Source organism: Pristiophorus japonicus, chromosome 10 (assembly GCF_044704955.1).
Source record: "Pristiophorus japonicus isolate sPriJap1 chromosome 10, sPriJap1.hap1, whole genome shotgun sequence".
Taxonomy (NCBI): Eukaryota; Metazoa; Chordata; class Chondrichthyes; family Pristiophoridae; genus Pristiophorus; species Pristiophorus japonicus.
The window spans coordinates 205,543,610-205,557,876 of record NC_091986.1 but is presented as its reverse complement, the minus strand read 5'-3'; the positions used below and the strand labels follow the sequence as shown (position 1 = coordinate 205,557,876).

At 46.3% G+C, this 14,267-nt stretch overlaps 1 protein-coding gene across 2 annotated transcripts in view; it reads left to right on the top strand.

Annotated features, from left to right (window-relative positions):
- Window positions 1-14,267, top strand: part of LOC139275277 (CD99 antigen-like protein 2) — a 60,808-nt gene that overhangs the window by 13,276 nt on the left and 33,265 nt on the right. For both annotated transcript variants that reach the window (XM_070892528.1, XM_070892527.1), the window contains exons 2-3: window positions 8,043-8,102; window positions 12,105-12,164. In XM_070892528.1, coding sequence (XP_070748629.1) covers window positions 8,043-8,102; window positions 12,105-12,164 — 120 coding nt within the window. The remainder of the gene's footprint in view (window positions 1-8,042; window positions 8,103-12,104; window positions 12,165-14,267) is intronic.

Here is a 14,267-nt window from a genome sequence, read left to right as displayed (position 1 = left end):
ATTCTTTTTGGGTGCATGGCCCCTTTAAGGGGCTGCGCGGTCCATTCACAGTTGTGTACATGCGCAAACTTTAGCATTACAAAAGCTGGTCCCGGGCTGCATGGCCGCACAGTTGATAGGGAACGTTGCTCGTTAGCAAATTTGTTTTTCCTCATGTCGCTTTTGGTTCTTTTGCCAATGACCTTAAATCTGTGTCCTCTGGTTACCGACCCATCTGTCACTGGAAACAGTTTCTCTTCATTCACATAAATACTGTGGCTACAAGAGCAGATCAGAAGCTGGGTATTCTGCGGTGAGTGACTCGCCTCCTGACTCCCCAAAGCATTTCCACCATCTACAAGGCACAAGTCAGGAGCATGATGGAATACTCTCCACTTGCCTGGATGAGTGTAGCTCCAACAGCACTCTGAGCTCGACAACGTTGAGGACAAAGCAGCCCACTTGATCGGCACCCTATCCACCACCTTAAACATTCACTACCTCCACCACCGGCACACCGTGGCTGCAGTGTGTACCACCTACAAAATGCACTGCAGCAACTTGGCAAGGGTCTCTTCGACAGCAGCTAGGGGGTATAATCTTAGAATAAGGGGCCGCCCATTTAAAACTGAGATGAGGGGGAATTTCTTCTGAGGGTTGTAAATTTGTGGAATTCGTTGCCTCAGAGAGCTGTGGAAGCCGGGACATTGAATAAATTTAAGACAGAGAAAGACAGTTTCTTAACCGATAAGGGGTTATGGGGAGCGGGCAGGAAGTGGAGCTGAGTCTGTTATGTTCAGAATAACTCCACAAGATTGTATACTGTAAGCTCAAACTGTTGTGACCTTGGTCTCTTTAATGTAATTCCAGAGTGAGGAAGCAGCATGGCAGACTGCCTTTTATACCTGATTGCCCAGGATGTGCAGGTGACCCTTGGGTCTCCCACAGGTGCGCCCCCTGGTGTCAATTCTTACACACTAGTAAAGTTTACATATATAACAGAATCCATGATCGGATCAGCCATGATCGTATTGAATGGGGGAGCAGACTCGAGGGGTCGTATGACCACCTACTGCTCCTATTTTTTATGTTCTTTACCACCTAGAAGGAGTAGCAGGCACATGGGAACACCATCACCTCCATGTTCCCCTCCAAGTCCCACACCATATTCACTTGGACATATATCGCCGTTCCTTCATTGTCGGTGGGTCAGTATCCTGGAACTCCCTCCCTAACAGCACTGCGTACCTTACAGCACGGATTTTAGCAGTTCAAGAAAGTTACTCCCCACAACTTCTCACGGGCAGTTAGGGATGTACAATAAAGGCTGGCCTTACCAGCGACCCCCACGTCCCACGAATGAATAATCAAAAACTATCAAAACCCTTCCTGATTTTGAGCAGCCGGGAATCTCCCTTTAATGTTCTCTGCTCCAGGAAGAACGGTCCCAGTTTCTATCTCCTCTCCATGTAAATGAAGGCTTTCATCCCTGGCACTGTTCTAGTAAATCCCTCTGCACCCTCTCTCAGGCCCTGACCTCCTTCCCAAAGTGTGGTGCCCAGAAATATCCTGGAATTGGGAATAGAGGGAAGTGTATCCAAGTTTACAGTCAAGAAGCTAAAAGGCATAACGAGTCATGAAGAGCAAAATAAATTGAAAAAGGACATTGGTCATTTGAGTGGCTGAAACGTTCTTTAAAAAGGGAAGGATCCACAAGTCCAGCCAGAGAAAAGCTTGTGGAGTGATCTTCACTGATTGTATTGAGAAACGAGCCCTGTATAATTGCAGTAGGATACCTTTACTCGTAGTCCTGTTATGTATGTAATAACTCGATAGACTGAATACTGTAAACTAACACAGGTACAAACCTGGCTCTGCTTTATTAGGGCTCAAAGGAATTACATTACATGATGGCTTGCCTTTTATACCCGGGCCGCATGCGTACAGCCCAATGACCTCTGACAGTGGTGCCACCTGGTGGCGAGTAACCCCAAGCATACATACATGACCACTCCAATCCCTTGGGAGGAACGGTGAGAGATCGTGGTGGAGGAGCGGCAAATGAGGGTGCGGGGCCCAGAAGAGATGTGGGCCCAGGGACAGCACAGGCCAGCCCGCACTGCGATGTGTGTGCACACTATGTCTGCGCAGCAACAGTCACGACATGTTTTTAAAAAAAAAAAAAAAAAAAAAATCCACCACTGGAGTTCAGGACTGGAATAGCGGGTCCTTCATTGAAGTATCTTTAAATGCATCCCTTTTGGTGTGGAAGCAAGTCATCCTCGTTCGAGGGACTGCCTATGATGATGATGATTGAAACAATGGCTGATGCAGTGTAATATAATGAAGAGTCTGAAATTGTGCAGGTTGGATGCAAGGAATGCAGTCTAAATGTGAAAGCAGTAAGTGGGAGAGGACTAAATGAACAAAGGTATTTAGTGGTGCAGGTATATAAGTAATTAAAAGCTAGTTCATTGATGCCAAAAGTTGGGTTGGAATGTTGGGCTTCACCATGTGGCAAAAGCAAACAAGCACCACAATTATACAGAGCATTGGTCCGAGTGCATTTGGAATATGGTGTTCAGTTTTGGGTACCCCACCTTTAAAGATGATATACTGGCTGTGGAGAAAGTCCATCCTTGATTTCTGAAGCTCATAGCTGGGTCGAAGTAATTGAGCGGAGATAAGAGATTGGATATTCGCGTGATGTGAGCATTGCTGACCAGGCCAGCATTTATTGCCCGTACTTAGTTGCCCTGGAGAAAATGTAGAACAAGGGTAAATAATCTTTAAAATTCAATCGATGATGGTTAAAAGCAAATGTGGAATGCGTTGTCCTGTAACCCTGTAAGCGCAGCATGAATTGGAAGTGTTTAAAAAGCAGATGGGGAGTAAGGGTATTGGGAATATGGAGAAAGTGTGTTAAATTTGATGTAACAGGATAGAGCTGCCATGATGGGCAGAATGGGCTAAATGGCCACCAACAACAATAACTTTTATTTCTATAGCGCCTTTAACATAGTAAAACGTCCCAAGGTGCTTCGCAGCAGTGTTCTGAGACAAAACAAATAAATTTGACATCGAGCCACATAAGAAGAAATTACGGCAGACCTTGGTCAAAGAGGTAGGTTTTAAGGAGCGTCTTCAAGGAGGAAAGAGAGATTTAGGGAGGGAGTGCCAGACTTGGGGCCCAGGAAGCTGAAGGCAGTCATGATATTGCATGACATCTGTGTTCCGTTGTGGCACATACCACAAATGTAGGTTCTCTGCACATGAGAGGAGGCATGTGCAAGAATGGTATGCACAGAAAGGAAGCGAAATCGGAAACATAGTCATTTGTGCTATTTCTGTCACAAATTTTGCATTACTGCCTACTGTCACGCACGGATGAGTGACTGGCAATGCTGCACAGTCCTTCTGCAGAGAATGGAATACTGTGCTGCATTTTGCATTTGTCTGTCGATCTTGGGTCCAGTATCTCTAGCAGTCAACAAAACGTACCCAAGTTGATTCACGAGTCATGGGTTGTTGGTGGCTTGCCCGCACATTATTTCAGAACTCAAAAAGTCTTATTGGGGAGTCTAGAACCAGGGGTCACAGTCTCAGAATAAGTGGTCAGCCATTTAGGACTGAGATGAGGAGAAACTTCTTCACTCGGAGGATGGTGAAGCGTTCGAATTCCCTTTTCCCCCCCCTCCCCCAGAGGGCTGTGGAGGCTCAGTCATTGAGTATATTCAAGACAGAGATCAGTAGATTTTGGGGATATTTAAGAGAATCAAGGGAAATGGGGACAGTGCAGGAAAGTGGAGTTGTGGTAGATCATCAGCCATGATCTCATTGAAGTGGGCTCGAGGGGCTGAATGGCCTACTCCTATTTCTTATGTTCTAGCATGTTGTTCTTTATGCCATTCAGTGCATATTTAGTGGAGTGGCAGTTTTATATTATACAATCTTGGGATGTGCCAGGCTAGCATTTATTGCCCATCCCTAATTGCCTTTGAGAGGGTGGTGATGAGCCGCCTTCTTGACAACTGAGTGGCTTGCTGGGCTATTAAGAGTTTACCACATTGCTATGGGGTCTGGAGTCACAGAAGAATGGCAAATTTCCTTCCCGAAAGAACATTAGTGAACCAGATGGGTGTTTAAGACAATCCAGTCGTTTCATTACTGATACTAGCTCTTTATTCCAGATTTATTTAATGAACTGAATTTAAATTCCCCAACTGCGGTGGTGGGATTTGAACTCCGGATTACTAGTCCAGTAACATAGCCACTGTGCCACCGTTCCCAATATGGTCTCGGTGATCAAGGTGGCACTGGCTGGCCTGCTGCTGGCCAAGACTATATTTGCTGAGGCCTAAGCAATGGTCTCTATCTACCTGCTGGACATCTGCAACACTTCATGCCATGCTTCAGGCAGTCATTTGTATCCTTCTGATACTTGTGACCCATCATGCATTCACAGGACTCATTTGACTAATTTTCCATTCTCCAGCTCTCCAATTATTGGGTAGTCAGCCACCAAAGAACTCCCTTCAGGAGTGGAAGCAAGTCTTCCTTGATTCTGAGGGACTGCCTAAGATGATGATATGATGATGATGGCATGCAATAGAAAGAAAGACTTGCATTTATATAGTGCATTTCATGACCACCAGACATCTCAAAGTGCTTTACAGCCAATTCAATACCTTGAGTGTAGTCACTGTTGTAATGTGGCAGCCAATTTGCGCACAAGCAATCTCGCACAAACAGCAATGTGATAATGACCAGATAATCTGTTTTTTTTGTTATGTTGATTGAGGGATAAATATTGGCCAGGGCACTGGGGATAACGCCCCTGATCTTCTTCTGAGAACGCAGACGGGGCCTCAGTTTAATGACTCATCTGAAAGACGGTGCCTCCGACAATGGAGGACCATCGCAGCATTGCCCTGGAGTGTCAGCCAAGACTTTTTGTGCTCAAGTTGCTGGAGAGGGACTTGAACCCGCAATCTTCGGACTCCGAGGCCAGGTGGTGAAATTATGCTGCATGAATAAGTATAGCCTGCAGCTGGCATACATTCTCCACTGATAGGGGTGGCACAGCACGAAGATGGCCATTTGGCCCCTCGAGCCTGTGCTGGCTCTCTGCAAGAGCACTTCGGCGAGTCCCACTCCCCCGCCCTTTCCCCGTAGCCCTGCAAAATTTTTTCCTTCGGGTATTTATCCAATTCCCTTTTGAAAGCCATGATTGAGTCTGCCTCCACCACTCGGGCCGTGCTTTCCAGATCCTAACCACTGCGTAAAAAGGTTTTTCCTCATGTCGCTTATGGATCTTTTGTCAGTCACCTTAAATCTGTGTCCTATGGTTCTTGACCCTTCCGCCAATGGGAACAGTTTCTCTCTACCTATTCTGTCTAGACCCCTCGTGATTTTGAACACCTCTATCAAATCTCCTCTCTAACCTTCTTTGCTCTAAGGAGAATAACCCCAGCTTCTCTAGTCGATCCATGTAACTGAAGTGTCTCATCTCTGGAATCATTCTCTCAAATCCTTTCCGCATCCTCTCTAAGGCCTTCACATCCTTCCGAAAGTGCGGTGCCCAGAATTGAACACAATACTCCAGTTGATGCCAAACCAGTGTTTTATAAAGGTTCATCGCAACTTCCTTGCTTTTGTACTCTGCCTCTATCTATGAAGCCCAGGATCTCACCTTCTCAACCTGCTCTGCCACCGTCAACGATTTGTGCTCGTACACCCCCAGGTCTCTGTTCCTGCACCCCGCCCGGTATTGCGCGACCTTAACTGTGGGTATGTAGCATTTGTGTTGCAGTGAAATTTCCTTAGTCAATTCTGCTCTGAAACATAAGATCGTACACAGGAAAAGACCCACTGGTCCATCTAGCCAGTCCCACAGAGTTGTGATGTCCTATGGTTTGATGGTCATCTGCAAGCCTTCTACTACTTGACCCAGTTGTTCGTGTGTGAACCTTGGCGGTGAATGTTGGGGGTTACTTCTCCATGAGGGGCATCACAGTGGGCCTCTTGGTCCTGTGCATGCACTATACAACAGTGGCAATGCGCTAATATTCTCTTCCATCCAACCCACCTGCCCTGGCTGAGACCAGCTAACTCAACAGAGAACGAGAGATTGAATGTGGGGCCTTTTTGACAGCACAGAAGGAGGCCATTTGGCCTGTTGTGCCCACATTGGCTTTTTGAAAGAGCGGTTGTGCTTGGTCTCGCACTCTCGCCATTTTTCCATATCTCGAAGTTCCTCATCCTCCAGTACATAAGAAATAGAAGCAGGAGTAGGCCATTTGGCTGTTCGAGCCTGCTCCACCATTCAACAAGATCATGACTGATCTATCTTAACTCCACCTTTTCGCACTATCCCCAAAGTACCTGTCCAACTCCCTTTTAAAACTAATTATGTAATCACCTTCCACCAACTTTTCAGGAAGAGCTTTCCAGATCCCAATTACTCAGTGAAAACATTTCTCCTCCTCGCCCTTCTCGAACTTTTGCCAATGATTTTAAATCTATGAGCTCCGGTTATTGACCCACTCACCAGAGGAAACAGCCTTTCTCTCCTTATTCTATCAAAGCCTTTCATCATCTTGAAAACCTCTATTAGGTCGCCTCTTCACTTTCTCTGTTTCAAGGAGAACATTTCCAATCTCTCATCATAGCTGAGGTCCCTCATCCCTGGAAAGCTCCTGGTAAACCTCCTCTGTAAATGCATGGCTTCCCCCCAGTGATGTCATTGGCTGGCCTGCACACGGTGCCTCTGCTAATGGTGTGGCTTATATTGAGAACTTGTTACGTCAAATTGTGAATGCGTAATGTTCTGCCACTCCGTTCAATAAGCTAATATCTCAATGAAGTGCTGTACAATCTATATTAACAACTTGGATGAAGGAACAGAGTGTAATGTAGCCAAGTTTGCTGACGATACCAAGATGAGAGGAAAAGCAATGTGTGAGGAGGACACAAAAAACTTGCAAAAACACATAGACAGGCTAATTGAATGGTGAAAAATTTGGCAGATGAAGTATAATGTTGGAAAGTGTGAGGTTATGCACTTTGGCAGAAAAAAAATCAAAGAACAAGTTATTATTTAAATGGAAAAAGATTGCAAAGTGCTGCAGTACAGTGGGACCTGGGGATACTTGTACACAAAAGGATAGTATGCAGGTACAGCAAGTGATCAGGAAGGCCAATGGAATCTTGGCCTTTATTGCAAAGGGGATGGAGTATAAAAGCAGGGAAGTCTTGCTACAGCTATACAAGGTATTGGTGAGGCCACACCTGGAATATTGCGTGCAGTTTTGGTTTCCATATTTAAGAAAGGATATACTTGCTTTGGAGGCAGTTCAGAGAAGGTTCACTAGGTTGACTCTGGAGATGAGGGGGTTGACTTATGAGGAAAGGTTGAGTAGGTTGGGCCTCTACTCATTGGAATTCAGAAGAATGAGAGATAATCTTATCGAAACGTATAAGATTATGAGGGGGCTTGACAAGGTGGATGCAGCGAGGATGTTTCCACTGATAGGGGGCACAATCTTAGAATAAGGGACCGCCCATTTAAAATTGAGATGAGGAGGAATTTCTTCTCCGTGGGTTGTAAATCTATGGAATTCGTTGCCTCAGCGAGCTGTGGAAGTTGGGTCGTTGAATAAATTTAAGACAGAGATGGACAGTTTCTGAACCGATAAGGGAATAAGTGGTTATGGGGAGCAGGCGGGTAAGTGGACCTGAGTCCATGATCGGATCAGCCATGATATTAAATGGCGGAGCTGGCTCGAGGGACCAAATGGCCTGGATGGTGTCGAGCTCCTTCAGTGTTCTTGAAACTGTACTCATCCAGGCATATATGCCCCCACAATTAACACAATGGGAAACTGTTACAGCTCCCAATGAAAACGTGAGTGAATTGAACTATTTACAAGTTGTAACTAAATGTTTGATCAAATTTCTGTCTAATTACAGTCCTGTGAATCACCTTGGGATGTTTACTATGTTGAAGGTGCTATATAAAAGCAAGATGTTGTAATATCAAGTGACTTTTTTTTGCCTTTCAGAGGATGATCATGGGTTTGACCTTAGTGATGCTTTGAAAGATGATCCCACTGAACCTTGGGGTATGTATTGATGAACTGCCATTTTGTGAGTAGGATTTGGTTGTAATTTACCAATTCCGCTAATATTTCACCAACATAGGCAAGATTCAGGGTGGCTCCCGGGCGAGCCAGGATGTGCCCTGAAGCTCTGGCTCACAGGATATCAGCGGAACAACGTATATAATGGAAATGCATGCCACCACTCTCCATATCTCTAGCCACTCTGACTCTTACCCTTGTTGGTCATACATTGGTGGAGCCTTGCATTACCTTAGATTGAAGGCATTCTGACAGCTTCTTGGGGAGTGAACATTTGATTTGCTGATAATCCAGTGCTGATGGTCGCGAATTGGTTGAACATTCAGAGACTGCTAGCTGATGACATTGGGAAAGGAACATGCTGTATCGCATTACAACAGTTCCTACAATATGAGGGTGACTACACTTCAAACGCACTTCATTGGCTGTAAAGCGCTTTGGGTTGTCTTGAGGTTGTGAATGGTGGCGTATAAGAACGAAAGAAAGACTTGCATTTATATAGCGCCTTTCATGACCACCGGACATCTCAAAGCACTTTACAGCCAAATATGTACTTTTGGAGTGTAGTCACTGTTGTAATGTGGGAAAAGTGGCAGCCAACTTACGCACAGCAAGCTCCCACAAACAGCACTATGATGATGACCAGATAATCTGTTTTTATTATGTTGATAGAGGGATAAATATTGGCCAAGACACGGGGGATAACTCCCCTGCTCCTCTTTGAACTAGAGCCATGGGATCTTTTACGTCCACCTGAGAGAGCAGATGGGACCTCGGTTTAACGTCTCATCCAAAAGACGGCACCTCCAACAGTGCAGCATTCCCTCAGCACCGCACTGGAGTGTCAGTCTGGCTTATGTGCTCTGTATGAATGCAAGTCTTTCTTTCTTTGCTTGCAATCAATAACTCCCTAATGGCCCCGGCCTGCTGATGGTCTTGTAGGCCATGGGCCTAGAAGGAGCAGCGTGTTGTGGCCCGGCCCAAAAATCGACGCTGTCCTGGCCTGCAAGACCATCAGCAGGCAGGGGCCATTAGAGAAAGCAGCGTGCTGCTGCAGGAGGGCAACGGCTGATTGGAACGTGGGCAGATACAGCAGGAGCGACGAGGTCGGGACGAAGGAGCGTCAAGAGTTCGTAGAGGGATGTGATTGAGTCCCAGGAGAGACGAACATTTGGGTCCCAGAAGAGGCGAGGGCCCAGGGGCAGCACGGGCCAGCCCACACTGCGATATGTGTGCACACTAGGTCCGTGCAGCAGAGCAGGTCTCCAGTCGTCCTGGGTAATCCTTGCCACTGGGCCAAGACCTAGCTCTGTCAAGCCCGTCTGGTGGCTGGTGTGCAACGGCCACCACACGTTAAAAAAAATCCACGCACAGGCATCTTCCACCCTTCAGGATGTAGCTCCGGATCCGGAATATCATTGAAACACCTGTGAACTCATCTGTTTTCGGCATGGAAGCAAGTCATCCTCATTTCGAGGGACTGCCTATGATGAGACCTTTGGAAATCCTGCTGTTCAGTAAAATTGTGAAGCCTTCTCGGGCTGATGCTGGTTATCCAGGAACAGCAAACAAAGCATCATCGTCTCTTACTTTATACATCTACGTACGACAAATTGACTAATATCACCAGTGACACCTTGGTGTGATCTAGAGCAACAACAACTTTTATTTACATAGTGACTTTAACATAGTAAAACGTCACAAGGTGCTTCACAGGAGCGCTATCATACAAAATTTAACAAAACCGAGCCACAGAAGGAGATGTTAGGGCAGATGATCAAAAGCTTGGTCAAAGAGGTAGGTTTTACGGAGCATCTTAAAGGAGAAGAGAGAGGTGGAGAGGTTTAGGAAGGTTACAAGTTGTTGATGTTGAATTCAGAGTTTGGGGCCTTGGCAACAGAAGGCACGGCCACCAACAGTGGAGCGATTCAAATCGAGAATGCTCAAGAGGACAGAATTGGAGAAGTGCAGATATCTCGCAGGGTCCTTGAACGTGTTGTCGCCTCCCAAATCCGTGCCCATCTTTCCCGCAATTCCATGTTTGAATCCCTCCAATCCGGTTTCCGTGCCTGCCACAGTACCGAAACGGCTCTCATCAAAGTCACAAATGACATCCTTTGTGACTGTGACGAAGGCAACCTATCCCTCCTTGTCCTTCTTGACTTGTCTGCAGCCTTTGACATGCTTGACCGCTCCATCCTTCCCCAATGCCTCTCCACTGTCATCCAGCTCGGTGGGACTGCACTCGCCTGGTTTCACTCTTATCAATCTAATCGTAGCCACAGAATCACCTGCAACGGCTTCTCTTCCCTCCCCCGCATCGTTGCCTCTGGTGTCCCCCAAGGATCTATCCTTGGCCCCCTCCTATTTCTCATTTACATGTTGCCCCTTGACGACATCCAAAAACACAGCGTCAATTTCCACATGTACACCGATGACACCCAGCTCTACCTCACTACCACTTCTCTCGACCCCTCCTCCGTTTTAAAGAAGCGTCTTGAAGGAGAAAGAGAGGCGGAGAAGTTTAGGGAGGGATTTCCTGAGCTTAGGGCCTAGGCAACAGAAGGCACAGTCACTAATGGTTGAGCGATTTATAGTCAGGGATGCTCAAGAGGGCAGAATTAGAGGAGCGCAGATATCTCGGTGGCGGCAGTGGTTGGGGTGGGGGTGCGGTGTTGGTGGTTATGGGGCTGGAGGAGAGAGGAGATTATAAAGATTGGGAGGGGTGAAGCCATGAAGGGATTGAAAATAAGGATGAGAATTTTTAAATTGAGTTGTTGTTTAACGGTAGAAGTTGGGGACTGTTGTCACTTCACAGCCGCTGGCAGTGCCGTAGTTATGGGCAAGTTTGGCTGCAGGTCATCTTACGGCAGATGGCACAGCTCATTCACAAGCTCCCTTCAGAATCACAGATGGTGCAAGTCTTGCTTCTCTTAACAGATGTAAGTTTGTATGTCTGTCTGTAAATGCAGGTCCTAGCATGTTGGTGTAAAGTGCCTCGGGTGCTGCTGACCTGTTTCGCACCTGTCCACTGGTTTCACCTCTCCATCCTCCAAAAAACCCAGTGGTCAGATTCTCATGGAGAACAAATTGTAACGGTTGTGGGAGGGGGGCGGGGCGGTGGGGAATGACAATCTGAGTAGCAGCAGCAAAATATTAATCAATAAAAGTGATTGAGAAATGCTTTGGAAATTGTACAATGAATTGTCTTACAAGACTCACTGAATTTCATATACAGCTTAATCCCCAGAAAAACCTGGAAGACTTTTATATGATGGATACATGAATCACTGTTAAAAACAAAAAGCCTACGGAAATTGCGTTGATGTCTAAATAATGTCGTTAGGACAGTATTCAAGAATTGAACTGTAACTCTCAGCTCCTGTGCCCATCAACCTCAACCCACGGGTAATTTAAATATATGTACCTGTGTGTATGCTCACAGGTTTTTTAGAGCTATTGCATTGTGAGTGGCTTAGCCAGTCATGTGATGTTCACAAGCCTCAATAAAATCCCAGTCAGTTGAGTCCAGGTCATCCACCATGAAGTATGCAATTGTGAGCCTAGTGGATGACCTGATGTGATTGTTAAACCTTTGTTAATAAACCAACTAGTTCTCAATGGCAATGTGGTGCCAAGAATTCTAAAGCAAAGAATCCATGAAGCAAATACATTACAGTAATGCATATCATGTGCTGAGGAGACACGAGTGGCTGCTTGTGGCTGGGATATTTGTTGATGAATGTCTGTTGTTTGTCTGCTGGCTGTGGATGGATGGGTTCTCGTGCCCGGGTGCTGATGGTAACTTGCTGACTGGCTTATGGTTCGGCCCTCTGGTGGTTGTGGATGAATGTGTGAAATTGTTGGGCAGGAAAAGACCAGCTGGTCTTTCGAGCCTGTCCACGCCCTAAGACACCCACTGCACTATGGGTTATAACTGAAAGTTGAAGTAAGTTGAACTGACTGTTACCATTTCCCTTCCAGATGACGGTGATGGGTTTGATCTTAACGATGCTCTCAAAGATGATCCTACCAAACCCCCGAGTATGTATTGATGAGAAATGTTTTTATAGAAAGATTGGGTTGTAAATTGATGAGTAGCAATACTCACATTTTTCAAAGTGGTTTTTATGTTTTTTGCACAAAAGATTACATTTGAAGTCGTCGTCATCTTCATAGGCAGTCCCTCGAAACGAGGATGACTTGCTTCCACGCCAAAAATGGATGAGTTCACAAATGTTTCAATGAAGGACCTGATATTCCAGGTCTTGAACTACATCTTGAAGGGTGGAAGATTACTGTGCATGGATTTGTTTAATGTGTGGTGGCCATTGCACACCAGCCACCACACATGACAGAGCTAGGCCATGGTCCAGTGGCAAGGATTAACCAAGACTACTGGAGACCAGCTCTGCTGCATGGACCTAGTGCACACGCAATCGCAGTGTGGGCTGGCCTGTGCTGCCCCTGGGCCCGCGCCTCGAACTCGCGCCTCTCCTGGGCCCCGAACTCGCGCCTCTCCTGGGCCCCGAACTCGCGCCTCTCCTGGGCCCCGAACTCGCGCCTCTCCTGGGCCCCGAACTCGCACCTCTCCTGGGCCCCGAGCACAGAGTAAAGCTTCCCCTACACTGTCCCATCAAACACTCCCAGGGCAGGTACAGCACTGGGTTAGATACAGAGTAAAGCTCTCTCAACACTGTCCCATAACACCTTGAAGTACAGTAACTGTTAATAGAGGAAAATATGTCTTGAGTTGATGAGATGACTTAAATGTTCGATGGAGAGTTTTGAAGTGTAGTCACTGTTGTAAAGTGGAAAATATGGCAGCCAATTTGTGCACATCAAACTCCCAGAAATGAGCTATGTCCTCTGGTTCTCGACCCTTCTGTCAATGGGGTCAATTTTTCTCTCTCTCCTCTGTCTAGACCCCTCGTGATTTTGAACACCTCTATCAAATCTCCTCTCTAACCTTCTTTGCTCTAAGGAGAATAACCCCAGCTTCTCTAGTCGATCCATGTAACTGAAGTGTCTCATCTCTGGAATCATTCTCTTAAATCCTTTCCACATCCTCTCTAAGGCCATCACATCCTTCCTAAAGTGCTGTGCCCAGAATTGAACACAATACTCCAGTTGATGCCAAACCAATGTTTTATACACGTTCATCACAACTTCCTTGCTTTTGTACTCTGCCTCTATCTATGAAGCCCAGAATCTCACCTTCTCAACCTGCTTTGCCACCGTCAACGATTTGTGCTCGTACACCCCAGGTCTCTCGGTTCCTGCACCCCGCCCGGTATTGCGCGACCTTAACTGTGGGTATGTAGCATTTGTGTTGCAGTGAAATTTCCTTAGTCAATTCTGCTCTGAAACATAAGATCGTACACAGGAAAAGACCCACTGGTCCATCTAGCCAGTCCCACAGAGTTGTGATGTCCTATGGTTTGATGGTCATCTGCAAGCCTTCTACTACTTGACCCAGTTGTTTGTGTGTGAATCTTGGCGGTGAATGTTGAGGGTTACTTCTCCATGAGGGGCATCACAGTGGGCCTCTTGGTCCTGTGCATGCACTTTACAACAGTGGCAATGCGCTAATATTCTCTTCCATCCAACCACCTGCCCTGGCTGAGACCAGCTAACTCAACAGAGAACGAGAGATTGAATGTGGGGTCTTTTTGACAACACAGAAGGAGGCCATTTGGCCTGTTGTGCCCACGTTGGCTTTTTGAAAGAGCGGTTGTGCTTGGTCTCGCACTCTCGCCATTTGTCCATATCTCAAAGTTCCTCATCCTCCAGTACATAAGAAATAGAAGCAGGAGTAGGCCATTTGGCCGTTCGAGCCTGCTCCACCATTCAACAAGATCATGGCTGATCTTCTACCTTAACTCCACCTTCTCGCACTATCCCCAAAGTACCTGCCCAACTCCCTTTTAAAACTATTTATGTAATCACCTTCCACCAACTTTTCAGGAAGAGCTTTCGAGATCCCGATTACTCACTGAGTGAAAACATTTCTCCTCCTTGCTCTTCTCGAACTTTTGCCAATGATTTTAAATCTATGAGCTCCGGTTATTGACCCACTCACCAGAGGAAACAGCCTTTCTCTCTTTATTCTATCAAAGCCTTTCATCATCTTGAAAACCTCTATTA